The sequence below is a fragment of the Xenopus tropicalis genome, chromosome 4 (assembly GCF_000004195.4).
Source record: "Xenopus tropicalis strain Nigerian chromosome 4, UCB_Xtro_10.0, whole genome shotgun sequence".
NCBI classification, from domain to species: domain Eukaryota; kingdom Metazoa; phylum Chordata; class Amphibia; order Anura; family Pipidae; genus Xenopus; species Xenopus tropicalis.
In genome coordinates, this window is record NC_030680.2 from 148,721,423 (window position 1) to 148,744,484 (window position 23,062).

The 23,062-nt window shown below is 47.3% G+C and overlaps 1 protein-coding gene across 1 annotated transcript in view; it reads left to right on the plus strand.

Annotated features, from left to right (window-relative positions):
• The first annotated feature begins 557 nt into the window (after nucleotides 1-557).
• The window catches only part of il17rd (interleukin 17 receptor D), a 74,581-nt gene continuing 52,076 nt past the window's right edge, over nucleotides 558-23,062 (plus strand). Inside the window, exon 1 of the mRNA XM_002940030.5 lies at nucleotides 558-731. Within this exon, the coding sequence (XP_002940076.1) occupies nucleotides 609-731 (123 nt within the window). The 5' untranslated portion in view covers nucleotides 558-608. The remainder of the gene's footprint in view (nucleotides 732-23,062) is intronic.

The window sequence follows — 23,062 nt, forward strand, 5'->3', positions numbered from 1 at the left end:
ACGGTGGGTAGCACACAGGGCTGGGCATACGGTGGGTACCACACAGGGCTGGGCATACGGTGGGTACCACACAGGGCTGGGCATACGGTGGGTACCACACAGGGCTGGGCATACGGTGGGTACCACACAGGGCTGGGCATACGGTGGGCAGCACACAGGGCTGGGCATACGGTGGGCACCACACAGGGCTGGGCATACGGTGGGTACCACACAGGGCTGGGCATACAGTGGGTACCACACGGGGCTGGGCATACAGTGGGTACCACACGGGGCTGGGCATACAGTGGGTACCACACGGGGCTGGGCATACAGTGGGTACCACACGGGGCTGGGCATACAGTGGGTACCACACAGGGCTGGGCATACAGTGGGCACCACACAGGGCAGTAAGAGCCGGGCCTGGGGACGCTTTGGGTTCGGTACAACACACTTCAGACAGAGTCAGACAGAGGTGGGCGTAGCCAGTTTGCCGGAGGCGCGGCCTATTCCCATTCCTAGCGCTGTAAGGTACATGAGGGCGGGGCTTAGTGCAGGAGCAGGGCGGGGCTTAGTGCAGGAGCAGTGCGCAGGCGCGGTGCGGGGCTCAGACAAGCTCTCCGTGGGCTGCGATGGCTCGGCGGCTGGATGCGCTCCTGTGCCTACTCACCCTGCTGGCGGTACCGCAGCCCTGCCCGGCATCGGGGGGCTCCGGGGGGACGCGGAGGGGATCGGCTGACTCTTGCGGATCCAAGGTAACAACCCCCGGCTGTGTCCCCCTTATTCACCCTTGTTCCCTGCTTGTACCCCCAGAGTTGCCTGGGTATCTGCCCCGGTGCTGCACCCCCCCATCCTTGCACCGCCCGCAAAGCCTCTTCATAAGTTGCGCTACTTTTTGCGCCGTGTTTGCGAGTTGATTAGAAGTTCTGCAGCAGCTGCGGCTGGTCGGCTATTGCGATTATTGTCATATATGCGTTATATCAGTGTATTTACACCAGCCTGGCATATGCCCTGGGTACCTGTGCCAGTCTAACTCCTTACCAGCCAGCCTGGGCATGAGTATTGGGGTACCTGTGCCAGTCTAACTCCTTACCAGCCAGCCTGGGCATGAGTATTGGGGTACCTGTGCCAGTCTAACTCCTTACCAGCCAGCCTGGGCATGAGTATTGGGGTACCTGTGCCAGTCTAACTCCTTACCAGCCAGCCTGGGCATGAGTATTGGGGGTACCTGTGCCAGTCTAACTCCTTACCAGCCAGCCTGGGCATGAGTATTGGGGGTACCTGTGCCAGTCTAACTCCTTACCAGCCAGCCTGGGCATGAGTATTGGGGGTACCTGTGCCAGTCTAACTCCTTACCAGCCAGCCTGGGCATGAGTATTGGGGGTACCTGTGCCAGCCTGGGCATGAGTATTGGGGGTACCTGTGCCAGCCTGGGCATGAGTATTGGGGGTACCTGTGCCAGTCTAACTCCTTACCAGCCAGCCTGGGCATGAGTATTGGGGGTACCTGTGCCAGTCTAACTCCTTACCAGCCAGCCTGGGCATGAGTATTGGGGGTACCTGTGCCAGTCTAACTCCTTACCAGCCAGCCTGGGCATGAGTATTGGGGGTACCTGTGCCAGTCTAACTCCTTACCAGCCAGCCTGGGCATGAGTATTGGGGGTACCTGTGCCAGTCTGTTTAACTCCTTACCAGCCAGCCTGGGCATGAGTATTGGGGGTACCTGTGCCAGTCTGTTTAACTCCTTACCAGCCAGCCTGGGCATGAGCATTGTGGGTACCTGTGCCAGTCTGTGCAGCTCTATAACCTGAGAGATCCTTTACCAACCAGCCTGGGCATGAGTATTGGGGGTACCTGTGCCAGTCTGTTTAACTCCTTACCAGCCAGCCTGGGAGTATGGGCATGAGCATTGGGGGTACCTGTGCCAGTCTGTGCAGCTCTATAGCCTGAGCGATCCCTTACCAACCAGCCTGGGCATGAGTATTGGGGGTACCTGTGCCAGTCTGGGCTGCTCTGTAGCTAATAGATCCCTTACCAACCAGCCTGGGCATGAGTATTGGGGTACCTGTGCCAGTCTGGGCATGAGTATTGGGGTATATGTGTCAGCCTGGGCATGAGTATTGGGGTACCTGTGCCAGTCTGGGCATGAGTATTGGGGTATATGTGTCAGCCTGGGCATGAGTATTGGGGTACCTGTGCCAGCCTGGGCATGAGTATTGGGGTACCTGTGCCAGTCTGTGCAGCTCTATAGCCTAATAGATCCCTTACCAGCCAGCCTCGGTATGAGTATTGGGGGTACCTGTGCCAGCCTGGGCATGAGTATTGGGGTACCTGTGCCAGTCTGTGCAGCTCTATAGCCTAATAGATCCCTTACCAGCCAGCCTGGGTATGAGTATTGGGGTACCTGTGCCAGCCTGGGCATGAGTATTGGGGTACCTGTGCCAGTCTGTGCAGCTCTATAGCCTAATAGATCCCTTAACAGCCAGCCTGGGTATGAGTATTGGGGGTACCTGTACCAGTCTGTGCAGCTCTGTAGCTAATAGATCCCTTACCAGCCAGCCTGGGAAATCCACAGTATGGGCATGAGTATTGGGGGTACCTGTACCAGTCTGTGCAGCTCTATAGCCTAATAGATCCCTTACCAGCCAGCCTGGGTATGAGTATTGGGGGTACCTGTGCCAGTCTGTGCAGCTCTGTAGCTAATAGATCCCTTACCAGCCAGCCTGGGCATGAGTATTGGGGGTACCTGTGCCAGCCTGGGCATGAGTATTGGGGTACCTGTGCCAGTCTGTGCAGCTCTATAGCCTAATAGATCCCTTACCAGCCAGCCTGGGTATGAGTATTGGGGTACCTGTGCCAGCCTGGGCATGAGTATTGGGGTACCTGTGCCAGTCTGTGCAGCTCTATAGCCTAATAGATCCCTTAACAGCCAGCCTGGGTATGAGTATTGGGGGTACCTGTACCAGTCTGTGCAGCTCTGTAGCTAATAGATCCCTTACCAGCCAGCCTGGGAAATCCACAGTATGGGCATGAGTATTGGGGGTACCTGTACCAGTCTGTGCAGCTCTATAGCCTAATAGATCCCTTACCAGCCAGCCTGGGTATGAGTATTGGGGGTACCTGTGCCAGTCTGTGCAGCTCTGTAGCTAATAGATCCCTTACCAGCCAGCCTGGGAAATCCACAGTATGGGCATGAGTATTGGGGGTACCTGTACCAGTCTGTGCAGCTCTGTAGCTAATAGATCCCTTACCAGCCAGCCTGGGCATGAGTATTGGGGGTACCTGTGCCAGCCTGGGCATGAGTATTGGGGTACCTGTGCCAGCCTGGGCATGAGTATTGGGGTACCTGTGCCAGTCTGAGCATGAGTATTGGGGTACCTGTGCCAGTCTGTGCAGCTCTGTAGCTAATAGATCCCTTACCAGCCAGCCTGGGAAATCCACAGTATGGGCATGAGTATTGGGGGTACCTGTGCCAGTCTGGGCTCATTGCCCCTAGTATCTCTCTATGTGTTGCTGTAGTGTGCCAGTCTGAGAAATGCACATTCACAAGAGACTGCTGAGTACTCTGTGCCAGTGTGGGCACCATGTTACTGGCTGATAAGGTACATAAATTAGATCCTTTCTTTCCTGAATCAGGGGATGGGGGGGGGGCTTGGAACATTTGGCAGCCTGGGCACGGTGCCATGGATTTTCTCCCTCATCTGATTACAAGCCGGTATGTGGCTTGGCTAAATCCCTTACCAGCACTTGTATCCAGGGCTTTGGTATGTGCAAATGGGACACCTGTGCCCTGTGCTGGGCTGTGTGCGACAAGCAGATTGAGAGCTCCTGGCACGAGTAGGTGCATCGGGGTTACCCCTGCCCAGTGCTGGCCTTGACTATTTGTCATTATTGGACTGAGAGCTCATAGCATGAGTAGGGGAAGAGGGGTCCTCTGTATCTGGGCTGTCTGTATTTCATTGAGAGATCCTGGTATGTGAGCGCAGAGACACCTGTACCCTGAATTTATGAGCAGGGGTTACCTGCACCCTAAAGGTGTGAGCAGGGGTTACCTGTATCCTAAACCTGTGAGCAGGGGTTACCTGCACCCTAAAGGTGTGAGTAGGGGTTACCTGTATCCTAAACCTGTGAGCAGGGGTTACCTGCACCCTAAAGGTGTGAGTAGGGGTTACCTGTATCCTAAACCTGTGAGCAGGGGTTTCCTGCACCCTAAAGGTGTGAGCAGGGGTTACCTGTATCCTAAACCTGTGAGCAGGGGTTTCCTGCACCCTAAAGGTGTGAGCAGGGGTTACCTGTATCCTAAACCTGTGAGCAGGGGTTACCTGCACCCTAAAGGTGTGAGTAGGGGTTACCTGTATCCTAAACCTGTGAGCAGGGGTTTCCTGCACCCTAAAGGTGTGATCAGCAGGGGTTTCCTGCACCCTAAAGGTGTGAGCAGGGGTTACCTACACCCTAAAGGTGTGAGTAGGGGTTACCTGTATCCTAAACCTGTGAGCAGGGGTTACCTGCACCCTAAAGGTGTGATCAGCAGGGGTTACCTGCACCCTAAAGGTGTGATCAGCAGGGGTTACCTGCACCCTAAAGGTGTGATCAGCAGGGGTTACCTGCACCCTAAAGGTGTGATCAGCAGGGGTTACCTGCACCCTAAACACAGGGGTTACCTGCACCCTAAACACAGGGGTTACCGGCACCCTAAACGTGTGAGCAGGGGTTACCTGCGCCCTAAACACAGGGGTTACCTGCGCCCTAAACACAGGGGTTACCTGCGCCCTAAACACAGGGGTTACCTGTATCTGGGTGCAGCCGGGGTTACCTGCACCCTAAGGGCAGGGGTTACCTGTATCTGGGTGCAGCTGGCGCAAGACTTTCCATTCCCTTTACCTGTTGAGCTGCAGCTATTTGTCCGGTTGCACTTGGGTTACAGGGGAGGGGGTGGGAGGGGGTGGGGGCCCCTGGGGAGATTAGTGTTTCCTTTCCTGATTTTAGGAAGTCATGGGAGGGGTTAAAACATATCCCACAGCCTGGGGGCACTGGGAAGGAATCCCACCAATTAACCCTTTTGCAGCAGGAGATGTCGGGCCAGACAGTGGTGCAAAAAAACGTTTTGGTGTTTAATGTAAACTGGGGTCTGTATTTTAACCGGGGGGCACCAGAGTTAACCCCCCCATATAACTTACATATAAATGTGCAGTTTCCTTAGTGGGGGGGGGGGTAATGATTTCCAGGACCCACCTTTATAAATAAGCAACACTGTTCCATCAGTGGGAAGATTATTTCACGTTTCCTTTATTCAGTGCAGCAGTGTCTGCAAATATTTGTGTGTTTCATATGTTTATTTATTCACGTTACATAGCAGAATGCACTGAGGCATTGCTTCCCCTTTAATAAGTAACGCCACAATGGGAAAGTGTGTTGTTATTCCCAGCACTTGGTTATATGGTGAAGAATTGGGTAGGTGTAGTTCAGCAACATCTGTGGGAGCCATGGTCACAACTCGGGACCCTTATTGGCTGCAAAAGCGAATAAGATCCCGGTTACCCAGGAATGGTCGTTACTGTAAATATGACCACTAGAGGTGCTGTTCTGTCATTGTCTATGAGGAGAGCAGAAAAGTTTGGTATGTCTTAAGGTCCCCATACACGGGCCGATTGTAGCTGGGTCCCTTGGACTGATTCGCAGCTTATCAGCCCGTGTAGGGGCAGAAACGAGGGGCCTGACCGACCGACATCTGGCCTGAAATTGGCCAGATATCGATTGGCCAGGTTAGAAAATTCAGTTGGATTGGGGACCGCATCGGCTCATTGATGCGGCCCCCAAACCGATTGCCCCATTGCCGCCTATATAATTTATATATATTTATATTTAGCCTACACATATTGGGTGAAGATTCGCTCGCTTGGTGACTGCCCCATTGCCGCCATTATATTTCGATCATTTGGCCCCAGGGCCTACACGTTCCCTGATATCGCCCACCCGTAGGTGACCTCGCCAAGCGAGCGAATCTTAACGTGTATGGGTGCCTTTACTTCTAAAGACAAAATCGTATTTTCCCACCCTAGTGAACGCAGCCCCTTGCCGTGTAGCTTGCTCCCCTGGAATGTGAGGGATTAGGTGATACCTGCCGCATTGTTGCGTGCCGCGGAATCATTTTTGGCAAGAGAATGGCATTGTTTATGCGCTGGCCCAGGGGCTTTGAACTGAAGAATTTGCCCCCCCCCCCATGCCCTGCGCGTCTCTCCTGCCCCTTTGAAGTGTTTGCACCATTACAGAGATCATTTAGCTCCTCTGGCTCTTTGTTGGGCCCCCGCGATGCGTGGAAAGCGCTCGTTTTATCTCGCACCCTCGCGTGAGGGATCTCATTCCCAAACCGCCTTTCCGTGCCACGGGGGTATTTTCCCAGAATCTCAGCTATTTCCTTGGAACAAACCTGTCGGACCGGTTCCGCTGCGCTATCTGCCGGGGATCTGAGGGCTGAATGGGCCTGTCAGCCCATGAAATGACTGATAGCCCACTGTTTGCTCAGGGGTAGCCTTCCCTTTTGATGTGACTCCTCTGGAGGAAACAAAGGCCACTATTTGCCCTATTAAAATTCCTCTGCATTTCCTCTGCTTTAACCACAGGCCCTTCCACCCCCCCCCCCCCTCGGCGGTGCTGCTCCCGACTGACTGATTGAAATGCAGCAGGTTCCCCCATGGGGCTGAATGGGAATGGCCCCTGTTTGTTTATTGATCAGAGCAGCACATTATAATGGGGCGACACCTTTAGTCTGGGGGGGGGGGGGGCTTGAATCTCTTTGCACCCTTCCTTTGTACAGCAGCGCCGTGGTGTTTTATTTATACTGAAGCTGTATAATGCTACACTTACCCTTTATTCTTTGGCTTTTGAAGTTTTAGGGTGAAGACACACAGAGCTACTTAGTAGCAGCTACTTTTTCACGGCTACTAAACGCCAGAAAATCCCCTGCCATAGACAATACTGAGAATTGCCTCTGCTAAGGGTGAAGACACACAGAGCTACTTAGTAGCAGCTACTTTTTCAAGGCTACTAAACACCAGAAAATCCCCTGCCATAGACAATACTGAGAATTGCCTCTGCTAAACACACGTAGAGACAGTTATCGGTAAATGATCAGCATTGTCTGTTTTAGTAGCCGTGACAAGTAGCTGCTACTAGTAGCTCCATGTGTCCGTGTTCAGCAGCTCTCCAGTTTGGAATTACAGCAGCTGTCTGGTTGCTATGGTTCATATTAACCTAGAAACCAGGCAGGAGTTGGAATGAGCTGAATGGGAATGGCCCCTTTGTGTTTATTGATCAGAGTGGAATATGTTGGTGCTTTATTTATACTGAAGCTGTTCCACGCTATACTTACCCTTTATTATTTGGCTTTTGAAGTTTTAGGGTGAAGACACACAGAGCTACTTAGTAGCAGCTACTTTTTCACGGCTACTAAACGCCAGAAAATCCCCTGCCATAGACAATACTGAGAATTGCCCCTGCTAAACACACGTAGAGACACATTTACTTATCCACAAACGCTCGGACTGTTCGCTTGGTCGGTCCAATCGTATTTTCCGCGACTTTTTCGTATTTTTCGCGCTAAAAAATCGGATCGATTTTGCCGCTGTTTACAATTGTTCGGTACGAAAATTTCATGACTTTCGGATCGCCAATACGATATTATCGTGACTAATACGATTTTTCCGGAAGCATTTTCGTGAGATTTGCGAACTTCAGAAATTTTCGTTTCCAATCCGAATTTTTCCCATTCGGGATTCGAACTCGTGTTTTGATAAATCTGCCCCATAGTAGCTGCTACTAGTAGCTCTGTGTGTCTTCACCCTTTAGAGCTAGATTGCTTGTTTAAGGTGAAGACACATGAGGCAATTAGTCGCTGTGACTTTTCAAAAAGTTAGTCGAGGCAACTAATCGCAACTTTCCCACCATAGGGTACTGTGCAAGTTGCTGTGACTAATCGCCCTGTGTGTCTTCGTCCTAAGCAAGCAATCTAGCTCTAAGGGTGAAGACACACGGAGCTACTTAGTAGCAGCTACTTGTCATGGCTACTAAACAGCAGAAAATCCCCTGCCATAGACAATGCTGAGAATTGCCTCTGCTAAACACATGTAGAGACAGTTATCAGTAAATGATCAGCATTGTCTGTTTTAGTAGCCGTGACAAGTAGCTGCTACTAGTAGCTCCGCATGTCCGTGTTCAGCAGCTCTCCAGTTTGGAATTTCAGCAGCTGTCTGGTTGCTAGGGTCCATATTAACCTAGAAACCAGGCAGGGATTTTTAAAACTGGAAAGAGTTGGAAGAAGGCCTCCGGTTTGTGTTCCTAAGAACTTTAATCCGTATACAATGGAACATACTGACCTGCGCCCAGCCCAAGGGACACCTGGGAAATATGGCGCCACCATGTTCTGCTTCTAATATAGAGATTATGGGCATTCAGCCTGGGGTAATTGCTGGGTAATAGCTGGTATTTTGTTCTTTAACTTGTCCTTTAAAGGGGTGGATCACCTTTGAATTAACTTTTTGTATGATCTAGATATGGATATTCCAAGACAGTTTGCAATTGGTCTTTATTTTTTTTATTTTAGCTTTTTGTTCGACAGCTCCCCAGTTTGGTATTTCAGCGGCAACCCGGTGGCTAAGGTCTTATTTACCCTAGCAACCAGGTATTGATTTGAATGAGAGATTGGAATGTGAATAGGTGAAGGACTGAATATCCCATATAATAAACCAGACCAGTTCGCACTGCCCCTGGCAACCGTGGGATTAGGGCCCCTGTGGGATTAGGGCCCCCGGCAACCGTGGGATTAGGGCCCCCGGCAACCGTGGGATTAGGGCCCCCGGCAACCATGGGAGTAGGTCCCCCAGCAACCATGGAATTAGAGCCCCCGGCAACCATGGGGTTAGGGCCCCCGGCAACCATGGGGTTAGGGCCCCCGGCAACCATGGGGTTAGGGCCCCCGACAACCATGGGGTTAGGGCCCCCGACAACCATGGGGTTAGGGCCCCCGACAACCATGGGGTTAGGGCCCCCGACAACCATGGGGTTAGGGCCCCCAGCAACCATGGAGTAGGACCCCCGACAACCATGGGAGTAGGACCCCCAGCAACCATGGGATTAGGGCACAACCTGGTTTTCCCAACAGCTGGCGGCAGCTGGACATCTCTGGGGGGCCGGGGGGGCATAATTTGCCGTATGGTTTTCGTCAGCCTGTAGAAATCCGCTCGTCATTTCTATTTTATGGGTGGAGAATTCTGCCATCTGCTAAGGAACTTATTCACTAGCACTGTACTCGCTATGGGCTCCAAATGGAATGAAATCCAGCCATGTTTTCCCACAATGCACAGGGAGAGAGTTGTGTGTAAGTGTGTGCTTGTGCATGCTGTGTTATTTTAAAGGACAAGTAAAACCTAAATTATCTGGGGATTCTCAGTTTAAATGTAACTCCGGTACCTCTGGGGAGTTACATTGTTTTAACTTTTTGATGCTAAAGGGTTAGTTCACCTTTAAGTTTTAGTATGATGATATTCTGAGACAATTTGCAATTGGTCTTCATTTTTTTTTTTTTTAATTTTGTTCAGCATTTCTCCAATTTGGTATTTGGTTGCTAAGGTCCTATTTCCCTTAGCGACTGGGCAGTTGTTTGAATGAGAGACTGGAATATGAATAGGGGAGGGGCTGAATAGAAAGATAAGGTATAAAAAGTAACAATAACAATAAAACTGGAGCCTCACAGAGCAATAGGGTTTGGCTGCCGGGGTCAGTGACCCCCATTTGAAAGCTGCAAAGAGGCAGAAGAAGAAGGGAAATAATCCATAAACTATGAAAAATAAATAATTGATTGCAAAGTTGCTAGGAATGGGATGCTTTAAAACTGAAAGGTAAACCTCCTCCTTTAAATAGTTATACGGTTGCTAGGCCCCTACTTTCCCCAGCAACCAGCCAAGGGTTAGAATGCCAGACTGGGAGAATAAGGGAGAACAGATTGTAAATACTTATCTGATCCCAGAATGAACCTGGAGCCGTTGGTGGGAGTTTGTTTAAACCTGGAACGTTATGGCTGCGCTCAGTGACCTTGTTACCGGATCCGCACTTGCTGTGTTTATGGACAGGGTTTCAGCCCCCCCCCCCCACCGTTACTATACACCAGAGCTGTCCATCACCTCAAGGGTATGAAAGAGCGACCCTAAAATGGGCAACTCCACCAAGCGGAACTGTGATTGACAGTTCCACATCCCCCTTCCGTCTATAGATTACAGCCCTGACCCTGGTGGGGGGGGGAGCATTCGGAAGTAAGGAGTCAGCCCTAAGCAGTGGTGCTTGTAAAATCTCCTTAATATACTTCAGCTTCATGTCCTAGTGGTAAACTACATGGGGGTAAACTACATGGGGGGTTATTACCCTAAGGGCAAAGACACACTGGGGTGGAATAGTCGCAGCAACTTGCACAGTATCCTATAGTGGGAAAGTTGCGATTAGTTGCCTCGACTAACTTTTTTAAAAGTCTTTTTCGGCGATTTGCGCGAAATCGCGCCGCCGTGTCTGCCATCCCGCCGGCGACTTACATGTTCGCCGGCGGGATAGCAGGGGTAGGCAACTCGGGGAGATTAGTCGCCCGCGAACAGGGAGTTTTATCGCGGGCGACTAATCTCCCCCGTGTGCCAGAGCCCTTAGAGCTAGATTGCTTGCTTAGGACGAAGACACACGGGGCGATTAGTCTCAGCAACTTGCACAGTACCCTATGGTGGGAAAGTTGCGATTAGTTGCTTCGACTAACTTTTTTAAAAGTCACGGCGAATAATCGCCTCATGTGTCTTTGCCCTAAGCAAGCAATCTAGCTCTAAGGGAGAGGACACACGGAGCTACTAGTAGCAGCTACTTGTCATGGCTACTAAAACAGACAATGCCGATCATTTACTGATAATTGTCTCTACGTGTGTTTAGCAGAGGCAATTCTCAGCATTGTCTATGGCAGGGGATTTTCTGGCGTTTAGTAGCCGCTACTAAGTAGCTCCGTGTGTCTTTGCCCTAATGTAGATGTGTGGGTTTTGCAATTTCCCATGTCAGTGAAACAAAGACAAAGAAACCCACGTCCCTTGAGATGTTTGCGCCGCCGCACTGGGCTGGGAGGGAACATATGGCTGCAGGATATTGCCGGGATATTGCCGGGATATGAGACCCACCTGTTCCTCTCCTTCTGCACAGACATATGGAGCTGTAAAGCAGCATTAGGGCAATATAGAGATTAGGGGCCTATCCTATTGCCCTGTAACTAATCATTTCTGTGCTTTCTTTTATTTTCCAGGGTTATTTTTAGCTTGTTCTAAAATTTCCCTTTCTCAGGGAACTCTGAGTATCACTCTTGTATTATAAGGGATAATGTACCCCCTACTGTAAATGATAAGGATATTAGCAGTCACTGAGGGGTTCTGTGCCCCCCATATAAAGGCACAAGGCTGCAGGCTGAGTTATACAGGGAACTCTGAGTATCACTCATGTATTATAAGGGATAATGTACCCCCTACTGTAAATGATAAGGATATTAGAAGTCACTGAGGGGTTCTGTGCCCCCCATATAAAGGCACAAGGCTGCAGGCTGAGTTATACAGGGAACTCTGAGTATCACTCATGTATTATAAGGGATAATGTACCCCCTACTGTAAATGATAAGGATATTAGCAGTCACTGAGGGGTTCTGTGCCCCCCATATAAAGGCACAAGGCTGCAGGCTGAGTTATACAGGGAACTCTGAGTATCACTCATGTATTATAAGGGATAATGTACCCCCTACTGTAAATGATAAGGATATTAGCAGTCACTGAGGGGTTCTGTGCCCCCCATATAAAGGCACAAGGCTGCAGGCTGAGTTATACAGGGAACTCTGAGTATCACTCATGTATTATAAGGGATAATGTACCCCCTACTGTAAATGATAAGGATATTAGCAGTCACTGAAGGGTTCTGTGCCCCCCATATAAAGGCACAAGGCTGCAGGCTGAGTTATACAGGGAACTCTGAGTATCACTCACGTATCATAAGGGATAATGTACCCCCTACTGTAAATGATAAGGATATTAGAAGTCACTGAGGGGTTCTGTGACTTGATAAATAATAAGGCTGCAGGCTGAATGCTTTTAAATGGGTCATTTAACTCTGAGGTGACTTCCAATATCCTTATGGTTTACAATAAAGGTTATATTATTCCTTGGAGTTCATACATTCTAGTGAGTCGTGTAACAAATGAGGACATTAAGCACTGATTATTATTAATGATATCACTAAGCGCTAAGGATATATGTGTAGGTATGTTGCCTTTGTGTATTATAATTAAATATACAGAACAAAGTGTATTAAATTCTACTTTTGTGTCTACTCCCAGACATAAGATGCCTACTCTTTATAATACAGGTAATGAGTGTTGATCATTGGTCCTTATCTGAATTATTGGCAGCAGCTCCCCATCTTTTGTGTGTCAGTGGCACTGCACATGCTCAGTGGGCTCTGGGCTGCTGGGGAGGAGCTAAGCTTAGGGGATGTGGGAAATCATCAGGAAGTCACATCTGTCATAGAAGCTGATGCTACAGGGCTGATTATGGCTCAATTCTACTGCTGGCTGCACCAGTTTCTATGCTGCCATGTAGTATGAATTTGAATTGATTATTATCCAACCTTGTACAGATATAGGATCCCTTATCCAGAAACCCGTTATCCAGAAAGCTCCGATTTACGGAAAGACTGTCTCCCATAGACTCCATTTTAATCGAATAATTCAGAATTGTATTAACTGATTTCCTTTTTCTCTGTAGAAATAAAACAGAACCTTGTAATTGATTCCAACTAAAATATAAATAATCCTTGTTGGATGCAAAACCATCCTATTGGGTTTAATTAATGTTTTATTGATTTGTTTAGTAGACTTAAAGTATGGAGATCCAAATTACGGAAAGACCCCTTATCCGGAATACTCTTGGTCCCGAGCATTCTGGATAACGGCTCCTATTCCTGTACTGTGAATAATATTGTATATATACAGTATATTGTGAGTGGGTCCCTAAGGGCAGCACAGAGCATGTGGTGGGAATCAAGCGGAAAAGAAGATGGGGGGCTACTGGGGGCATCATTAGAGGCACAGATCTTCCCTGCTAAAGGGTGGTGGGGTCCTTGGGCTGGTAAAGAGACACAGCAGGACAGGAGAATACATAGAGAATATATAGAGCAGACCCTGTTAGAAAGAGATTGTGGGATCTGTGGAAGCGCCTTACTTCCCCTTTAAAAATGAGATGTGCCTGGGCCGGATCAGAACCCTTTGTTTCTTCCCACATATCTGTGGGTTTATTAGAAACAGCAGCAGAGCAGGAAGGTTTATTTCTTGTAGCCTCTGGGTATCAATAAATGAGCCATTGTATAAGGGCATTGAGGTGCCCGACACAAGCCGCAATTAACTGGCACCCGTAATTCAGGGGAAGGGGATTTGGCTTAATTTGCCCTTTGCCCTGGCCCTATTTAGTAGCCTGGGGTTAAACCCCTTAGTCCCCCCCCCCCCTCGTTATTAGTAGATGTTTTTATTTGGGACCCTCTGCGTGATCTCGGCTGCCTCGTTGGTTGGTTTTCGCGTGATGGGGACAGCGCTTAATTAAAGCTGGAGCATTTAGTGGGGGCACCTAATGGGAACCAGCTGCCCCTTCAAGCAGATCAGTAAGGAAATCCGGAAGTCGGGTCTTACCATGAACATACAAAGCTAATTCCCTTCCCGACGCATGTGTTTGTCTGCGGAGCCCGTAACTTACAAGGTCGCAATTAACCTCTTCACCCCTGAGAGCGATGGCGGGGCTGCAATATACGCTTGAGCTATGATTACAGGGAAGGGGGGACCACTGGGGTTCAATCCCAAACTGTGGGGGGAGGCAACTGTCTACAATGTTTAATACATTTATATGACTTAAACCTGCGTTTTATCCTTCTGGATCTCCTGCTTTTACCTATCACAGGCCTCTCCAGCAGACAGTGCTGTAAATATAAAAAGCTTCCAGCAAAGGGCTTTGAAGCCATGTGAAATGACTGTAATATTAGGGTGAGATAATGGAATGAAGGGTTGTTGTTGATGGATGAGTGTCTTTTACAGCCTTAATAGCTGTGTTACCCAGTAATAGAAGCCTTTCATTTTCACGCTGATGACTTTCTTACTGCAGAACGCAACTTTTTTTAATACATAAAATGGCCGGAATTTTACTGATTGGGATACTGCGAGTGTTGTGGTGGATATTGTGTGAAAAACCATATTGTGCCAATGAATTGTACTCATCTAATTATAGAAGGAATGGGCTTTAAAAAGTTATATTTCGGGCTGATTTATTGAAAATGTATCCAAAAACCTCACTAGCTCCGCCCATCTATTCCACTTCCTGTTGCCTCCTTTCCCAGGCTGTGCAGGGGGGCCGGTGGCACTGTAGGATTGGAACCAATCAATAGCTAGGCTGACCTGATAGGGAACTGAAGCCTGTCTGTGCTTGTGTGACTACAGGGCTGTGATTGGCTCTCCCCCTCCTACTGTGCTTCTGGCAGGGACCATTAGGACACACCCACCCCTCATCTGAAACCCAGACAGGGACCTGAGAGGATCTATAGGGAGCTCCAATAAAGGGGCCATTTTTACAGACCAAAGTGAAACCAGCACCATGTATTATATACATAATTTCCTATAAAATTAGTTTTTTTCTTTTAACCTATATGTCTCCCTTAAGAAATGTAATTCAAGGTGCAAAACAAGGTATGGGTCTAGTTGCCTATAGCAACAAGTCAGCAGGCAGCTTTTAACAGCCGTCTGTTTAAAAACATCTTAGATTCTGCTATGGTGGCCCTGAAGTTACAGATTCCCAGCCCCATAGGGTTATTCAGAGCAGCATTGCATTAAATCCCAAAGGGGTAAATACAATTCTCACATTAGTATCAGTATATTTTCTGCATGTTTGGGAACGTTTATATACATCCAGGACTGGGGAGTCTGGGGCCCACCATGGCTGCCACCTTGGGGGTCCCCCACCCCAGTCGTGAACTTCCCAACTCGTGGGTGTGCCTTCTCCACTGCGTTGCATTCTGTCGCTTGCGTCGCATTGTTAGGGGGGGGAGATTGGAGGGCTAAGTTGGTTGCAGTGTTCGTACCTGGGTTGGTGAAGCCTACAAGACCCAGTCCGACCCTGTGTAGGTGTCATGGAGGAACCCATATGTAGGAGTCAGCTTAGTGCTTTGTTGTAAACCATGTTTTTCTATCTCCCTGCAAGATTACTTACAGGGTTAGGCTAATGCCAGACGGGTATATATATATATATATATAAATAAATACTCATGCACTTCTTTGCTGAAATCTGCTCCGTGTGTCTGCACCCAGACTGACGCAGTGCCTTGAAGTGCGGGCACAGAAGCGAGCAGAGGCCAGCTGATTGGCTGATTCTCGGCCTGCCCGTCTGGCAAAGCATTGGGCTGAAGGCAGGCTGCCATGTGTCAGAGCTGATTCATACAGACTACTTTGGAACTATTCATACACATAAAGGTTGGCCTACAGGCACCTATGATATAAATTACAAATACTGATCCTAATCTGAAAGAATGAGCCTGGCTATTCAGGAAGCCCACCCATATCGTAACAAGGTGCCACCCATGTGTAATAAATACGCCTAAAGTAAACACAAATGCAGAACTGAGAATATATTATTATTGTCATACATAAAGTTAGTTATAGACTAATATTTTATGGAAATACAGGTATTAGACCCGTTATCCAGAATGCTCGGGACCTGGGGTTTTCTGGATAAGGGGTCTTTCTGTAATTCGGATCTCCTACCTTAAGTCTACTAATAAAATTATTTAAACGGTAATTAAACCCAGTAGGATTGTTTTGGCTCCAATAATGATTAATTATATCTTAGTTGGGATCAAGTACAGGTACTGTTTTATTATTACAGAGAAAAGGGAATAATTTAACCATTAAATAAACCCAATAGGGCTGTTCTGCCCCCAATAAGGGGTAATTATATCTTAGTTGGGATCAAGTACAGGTACTGTTTTATTATTACAGAGAAAAGGGAATCATTTAACCATTAAATAAACCCAATAGGGCTGTTCTGCCCCCAATAAGGGGTAATTATATCTTAGTTGGGATCAAGTACAGGTACTGTTTTATTATTACAGAGAAAAGGGAATCATTTAACCATTAAATAAACCCAATAGGGCTGTTCTGCCCCCAATAAGGGGTAATTATATCTTAGTTGGGATCAAGTACAGGTACTGTTTTATTATTACAGAGAAAAGGGAATCATTTAACCATTAAATAAACCCCCAATAAGGGGTAATTAAATCTTAGTTGGGATCAAGGGATCTCTCCCACCATTTGCGCTAGAATGACTCCATGGAGGCAGAATGGTTTTATCATTAGCGTTTCCTTTACTCCGGCCGGTGAAATATTTTTTTTCTTTTTCAAATAAATACCAATTATTATTACTGAAGACATAAATGAGTTCAGGGTGCAGCGGAACTTACATAACTATATATATATAAATGCTGTCATTTTGCCGCTATCCCTTTAAGCGTGTGAAGCTCCAGACTGTTTAGATGGCAGCCGAGCAGCTGGGACAAGCTGTTTGGGAAATATAAGTGCACCCTGGGGCTCTCGGCTCGCTGTAGCCAGAAATTAAAGTTGCAGCCCTTCTCAGTCGGGCTGCCTAGGGCCAGGGTTCTTCTCATATAGTCACCGTTTCCCACTGTAATGAAATAACTGGCGTTCAAGGAAAAATATATGGAAATCTGATGTTTTGTTCGATAAATTAAAGCTCTGGCGGGGGCTGTCTTTTGTAGTCCTGGGGTATGGGCCAAAACAGGCTTTTTGTATTTATTTTTTGCATATTTTGTATTTATACTGATATAAATATAGCATTTCTGTATCCATCTTAAGGTTGCAGCTTATCTGCCTGTGTATGGGCACCCCCTATGGGACTTCCCGACCAATATCTGGCCTAAAATTGCCCAGATCTCGATCTGGCAAGTTTGATTTTCAATGATCCAATGCGGTCTCCGATCCAGTGGCCCATATACCCCATATATTTGTTTGTTTGGCCCTAGGGCCAAGCGATCTAGTTAGCCCGATATTACCCGCCATAGGCAACACTTTATGAAGTGTTAATCTCTCCATCCTGGCCTATAGGATCCTTGTCGAACAGTTGCCTTCTTGCCTTGCTCCCTCCATCTTCCTCTCCTGTACAGGTATGGGATCCCTTATCTGGAAACCCGTTATCCAGAAAGTTCCGAATTACGGAAAGGCCATCTCCAATAGACTCCATTATAAGCAAATAATTCTAATTTTTAAAAATGATATCCTTTTTTTCTCTGATAATAAAACAGTACCTGTACTTGATCCCAACTAAGATATAATTACCCCTTATTGGGGGCAGAACAGCCCTATTGGGTTTATTTAATGGTTAAGTGATTCCCTTTTCTCTGTAATAATAAAACAGTACCTGTACTTGATCCCAACTAAGATATAATTACCCCTTATTGGGGGCAGAACAGCCCTATTGGGTTTATTTAATGGTTAAATGATTCCCTTTTCTCTGTAATAATAAAACAGTACCTGTACTTGATCCCAACTAAGATATAATTACCCCTTATTGGGGGCAGAACAGCCCTATTGGGTTTATTTCATGGTTAAATGATTCCCTTTTCTCTGTAATAATAAAACAGTACCTGTACTTGATCCCAACTAAGATATAATTACCCCTTCTTGGAGGCAAAACAATCCTATTGGGTTTATTCAATATTTAAATGATTTTTAGCAGACTTAAGTTATGGAGATCCAAATTACGGAAAGATCCCTTATCAGGTCCTGAGCATTCTGGATAACCGGTCCCATACCTGTAACAGCAATTCCTCACTGCTGGGTCATCTAACTGCTGGGTTGAAGGTTCCACTAGGGGGCTGATTTACTTACCCACGAACGGGTCGAATGGAGTCCGATTGCGTTTTTTTCGTAATGATCGGTACTTTGCGATTTTTTCGTATGTTTTGCGATTTTTTCGGATTCTTTACGAATTTTTCGTTACCAATACGATTTTTGCGTAAAAACGCGAGTTTTCCTATCCATTACGAAAGTTGCGTAAAAAGTTGCGCATTTTGCGTAGCGTTAAAACTTACGCGAAAAATGCGCAACTTTTCGCGTAAGTTTTAACGCTACGAAAAATGCGCAACTTTTTACGCAACTTTCGTAATGGATACGAAAAACTCGCGTTTTTACGCAAAAATCGTATTGGTAACGAAAAATTCGTACAGAATCCGAAAAAATCGCAAAACATACGAAAAAGTCGCAAAATGTTCGTTTTCAAGTCGGAACTTTTCCAATTCGGGTCGGATTCGTGGGTTAGTAAATCAGCCCCTAGGTGTGCAGTGCTCTGATAGGCTGATAAGACCTTTGACTCCAGCCTATCAGAGCACTGAGCTGACCATCACAAGTGCTTATATTACTGAGTTCACTATATATGTTGCACTGTGAGGGAGAGTAGCACTAAATCATTCCCTTCTGTCAGGGAAAATGTAATTATTATTTTTTAGAACCAAACCACGGTTCGTTAAGCTTTTACATACAAACCCAATTCATTTTAAATCATGAACCAGGGAAAAAGTTTCACAAAAATATTTTTAGAAAACCTTTTTTATAATCTGTCAGGCTGACCTTGGTGTAGGGAGCGACTGAGTGGCCTATTTTGCTGTCAGTCAGCCCCTCCCTCCCTGCCAACGTATCTGACACCCCCATAGCCTGACTTTGAAGTTGGGGGCTTTCAGGTTTGGGGCCGGCCTGAGAGGGGTCTTTCTCCCCTTTATGTTGGAAGGCCCTGAGGTATTTGTAGCTCCCTCCCATCAGAACAGAATGCAGTCTCCCACCCTCCGGACTTTTGTGTTGGTGAAGGCTCTGAGAAAATTCCTGCTTAGCTGACTGTGTGAATTAATTACAATCTGTAGAAAGGCCGGCTAACGACGGTAACTCCCAGGGCTTCCAAAATGAGGTTATTTCTCCTTTTTATCCATTGCCTTGAACACGATGGGGAACTCATGCAGTTGCACAGAATAGGAGGAAAGATAAGTGGAATGCACTAGTTGTTTGTCCCAGCAGCCCCCCTGTAGTACAAAATGGACTCCTGCCATGCCACAGGTTGCCAAGGCAACAGATTCTTCCTGTCACACTGTGCTGCCATTCTTTCTCCATTCCACCTAAACTTCCAACTTCTGGGTCATATTTTGTAGTGTTAAATGGCAAGTACAGGTATCGGACCCCTTATCCGGAAACCCGTTATCCAGAAAGCTCCGAATTACGGAAAGCCTGTCTCCCATAGACTCCATTTTAACCAAATAATTCAGAATTTTAAAACTGATTTCCTTTTTCTCTGTAGTAATAAAACAGTACCTGTACTTGATCCCAACTAAGATATAATTACCCCTTATTGGGGCAGAACAGCCCTATTGGGTTTATTTAATGGTTAAATGATTCCCTTTTCTCTGTAATAATAAAACAGTACCTGTACTTGATCCCAACTAAGATATAATTACCCCTTATTGGGGCAGAACAGCCCTATTGGGTTTATTTAATGGTTAAATGATTCCCTTTTCTCTGTAATAATAAAACAGTACCTGTACTTGATCCCAACTAAGATATAATTACCCCTTATTGGGGGCAGAACAGCCCTATTGGGTTTATTTCATGGTTAAATGATTCCCTTTTCTCTGTAATAATAAAACAGTACCTGTACTTGATCCCAACTAAGATATAATTACCCCTTATTGGGGCAGAACAGCCCTATTGGGTTTATTTAATGGTTAAACGATTCCCTTTTCTCTGTAGTAATAAAACAGTACCTTGTAATTCTTCCCAACTAAGATATAAATAATCCTTATTAGATGCAAAACAATCCTATTGGGGTTAATTAATGTTTTATTGATTTTTTAGTAGACTTTAGGTATGGAGATCCAAATTACGGAAAGACCCCTTATCCGGAATACCCTTGGTCCCGAGCATTCTCGATAACGGGTCCTATACCTGTACTTGTATTCTGATCATCAGTAATATACCGAAGTACAGGTAAGAGGTCCCTTATCCGGAAATCCGATATCCAGAAAGCTCCGAATTATGGAAAGCCCGTCTCCTATAGACTCCATTTTAATCAAATAATTCATATTTTTAAAAATTTTCTCTGTAAAACTAAAACAGTACCTTGTATTTGATCCCAGTTAAGATATAATTAATCCTTACTCGTTGCAAAATAATCCTAATGGGTTTAATTAATGTTTTATTGATTATTTTTTTTAGTAGACTTAAGGTATGGAGATCCAAATTACAGAAAGACCCCTTATCCGGAATACACTTGGTCCCGAGCATTCAGGATAACGGGTCCTATACCTGTATACGTGAAACCTGTTTTTACTGTTTTATCTCCCATTAGGGTGAAGACACACAGAGCTACTAGTAGCAGCTACTTGTCACAGCTTCTAAAACAGACAATGCTGATCATTTACTGATAACTGTCTCTATGTGTGTTTAGCAGAGGTAATTCTCAGTATTGTCTATGGCAGGGGATTTTCTGGCATTTAGTAGCCGTGACAAGTAGCTGCTACTAAGTAGCTCTGTGTGTCTTTACCCTTAGGGGCACATTCATTAAAGTGCGACAGGTCAGATGACAAAAAATTCCAATTTTTTCTAAAGTTTACAACTTTTGCGTATTTTATACAATATTTTTGTGAAATTGCGCAACTTTTTCGTAGTTTGTGACAAAATCGTATTTGTTGCAACAAGTACGAAAGTTTCGGAATTCATTCAAGCTTCGGTATGGTGACTTTCCTTGGGCCAGGTTGGAGCTGCAGAGTGCCATTGAGCCCTATGGGAGACTTTCCTAGGGCCAGGTTGGAGCTGCAGAGTGCCATTGAGCCCTATGGGAGACTTTCCTTGGGCCGGGTTGGAGCTGCAGAGTGCCATTGAGCCCTATGGGAGACTTTCCTTGGGCCAGGTTGGAGCTGCAGAGTGCCATTGAGCCCTATGGGAGACTTTCCTTGGGCCGGGTTGGAGCTGCAGAGTGCCATTGAGCCCTATGGGAGACTTTCCTTGGGCCGGGTTGGAGCTGCAGAGTGCCATTGAGCCCTATGGGAGACTTTCCTTGGGCCGGGTTGGAGCTGCAGAGTGCCATTGAGCCCTATGGGAGACTTTCCTTGGGCCGGGTTGGAGCTGCAGAGTGCCATTGAGCCCTATGGGAGACTTTCCTTGGGCCAGGTTGGAGCTGCAGAGTGCCATTGAGCCCTATGGGAGACTTTCCTTGGGCCAGGTTGGAGCTGCAGAGTGCCATTGAGCCCTATGGGAGACTTTCCTTGGGCCGGATTGGAGCTGCAGAGTGCCATTGAGCCCTATGGGAGACTTTCCTTGGGTCGGGTTGGAGCTGAAGAGTGCCATTGAGTCCTATGGGAGGCTTTCCTTGGGCCGGGTTGGAGCTGCAGAGTGCCATTGAGCCCTATGGGAGGCTTCCCTTGGGCCGGGTTCGAGCTGCAGAGTGCCATTGAGCCCTATGGGAGGCTTCCCTTGGGCCGGGTTGGAGCTGCAGGGTGCCATTGAGCCCTATGGGAGACTTTCCTTGGGCCGGGTTGGAGCCGCAGAGTGCCATTGAGCCCTATGGGAGACTTTCCTTGGGCCGGGTTGGAGCCGCAGAGTGCCATTGAGCCCTATGGGAGACTTTCCTTGGGCCGGGTTGGAGCCGCAGAGTGCCATTGAGCCCTATGGGAGACTTTCCTTGGGCCGGGTTGGAGCTGCAGAGTGCCATTGAGCCCTATGGGAGGCTTTTCTTGGGCCGGGTTGGAGCTGCAGAGCGCCATTGAGCCCTATGGGAGGCTTTCCTTGGGCCGGGTTGGAGCTGCAGAGTGCCATTGAGCCCTATGGGAGACTTTCCTTGGGCCGGGTTGGAGCTGCAGAGTGCCATTGAGCCCTATGGGAGGCTTTCCTTGGGCCGGGTTGGAGCTGCAGAGTGCCATTGAGCCCTATGGGAGACTTTCCTTGGGCCGGGTTGGAGCTGCAGAGTGCCATTGAGCCCTATGGGAGGCTTCCAAAATCACACACTGAAGTTCAAAGTCAGGAAGGTATTTGCACCGTTTACGATCGTTCGGATACGGAAATTACGCAACTTTCAGGTCTTCCACGATATTTTCGGACAAGCGCGACACGCATCAGAGATTTGCTTATTTAATGGGAATTTCCGTAAATTGTACTTGTAATTCGTACTTAAATATATCTGGCCCTTAGGGGGAAGACACACGGAGCTACTAGTAGCAGCTACTTGTCGTGGCTACTAAAACAGACAATGCTGATCATTTACTGATAATTGTCCCTACGTGTGTTTAGCAGAGGCAATTCTCAGTATTGTCTATGGCAGGGGATTTTTTGGTGTTTAGTAGCCGTGAAAAAGTAGCTGCTACTAGTAGCTCTGTGTGTCTTCACCCTTAGGACCCACAGAGAGGTTCAGTTGCCTGCGATAGATCTCGGCGACTAACTGATCTGAAATACCTTTCCACCGGCGACTCCAATTGTTGGTGGAAAGCCATTTCGGAAGCGGTTAGTCGCCTGCGATGGCAGAGATCTGTTGCAGTCGACTGATCCGCTCTGTGGGTCCTTACCCATAAAATGTTACCAGAATTACCAAATCTAGGAGATAAGGGCCTGTGTGACTAAATGCCTTTACTCTGTATTATTCCCCCCCCTTGTGTTGTGTCCTTTGAGCAGTAGCAGGCGCCTATGAATGGTTCGGATCCTGTTGTGATACTTGCCACTGATATACAATAGATAATGGCTAAATGGGCACTTGTTCCTTTACCTAGGGGGGATTTTATTTCCCCTTCTTTTCTTCAATACAGTCAGTGGTCCGTGTGAAGCAGCAGAGTTAGAATCTGACAACCTAACAGGTGAAAAGTCGCTCTCTCGCATATAGGACGCACAAACGCCATCTTTTATTCATAAGCCCAGAACAATGGCGAGCTGGCGGAGCTCGTGTTACAGCAAATAGTCC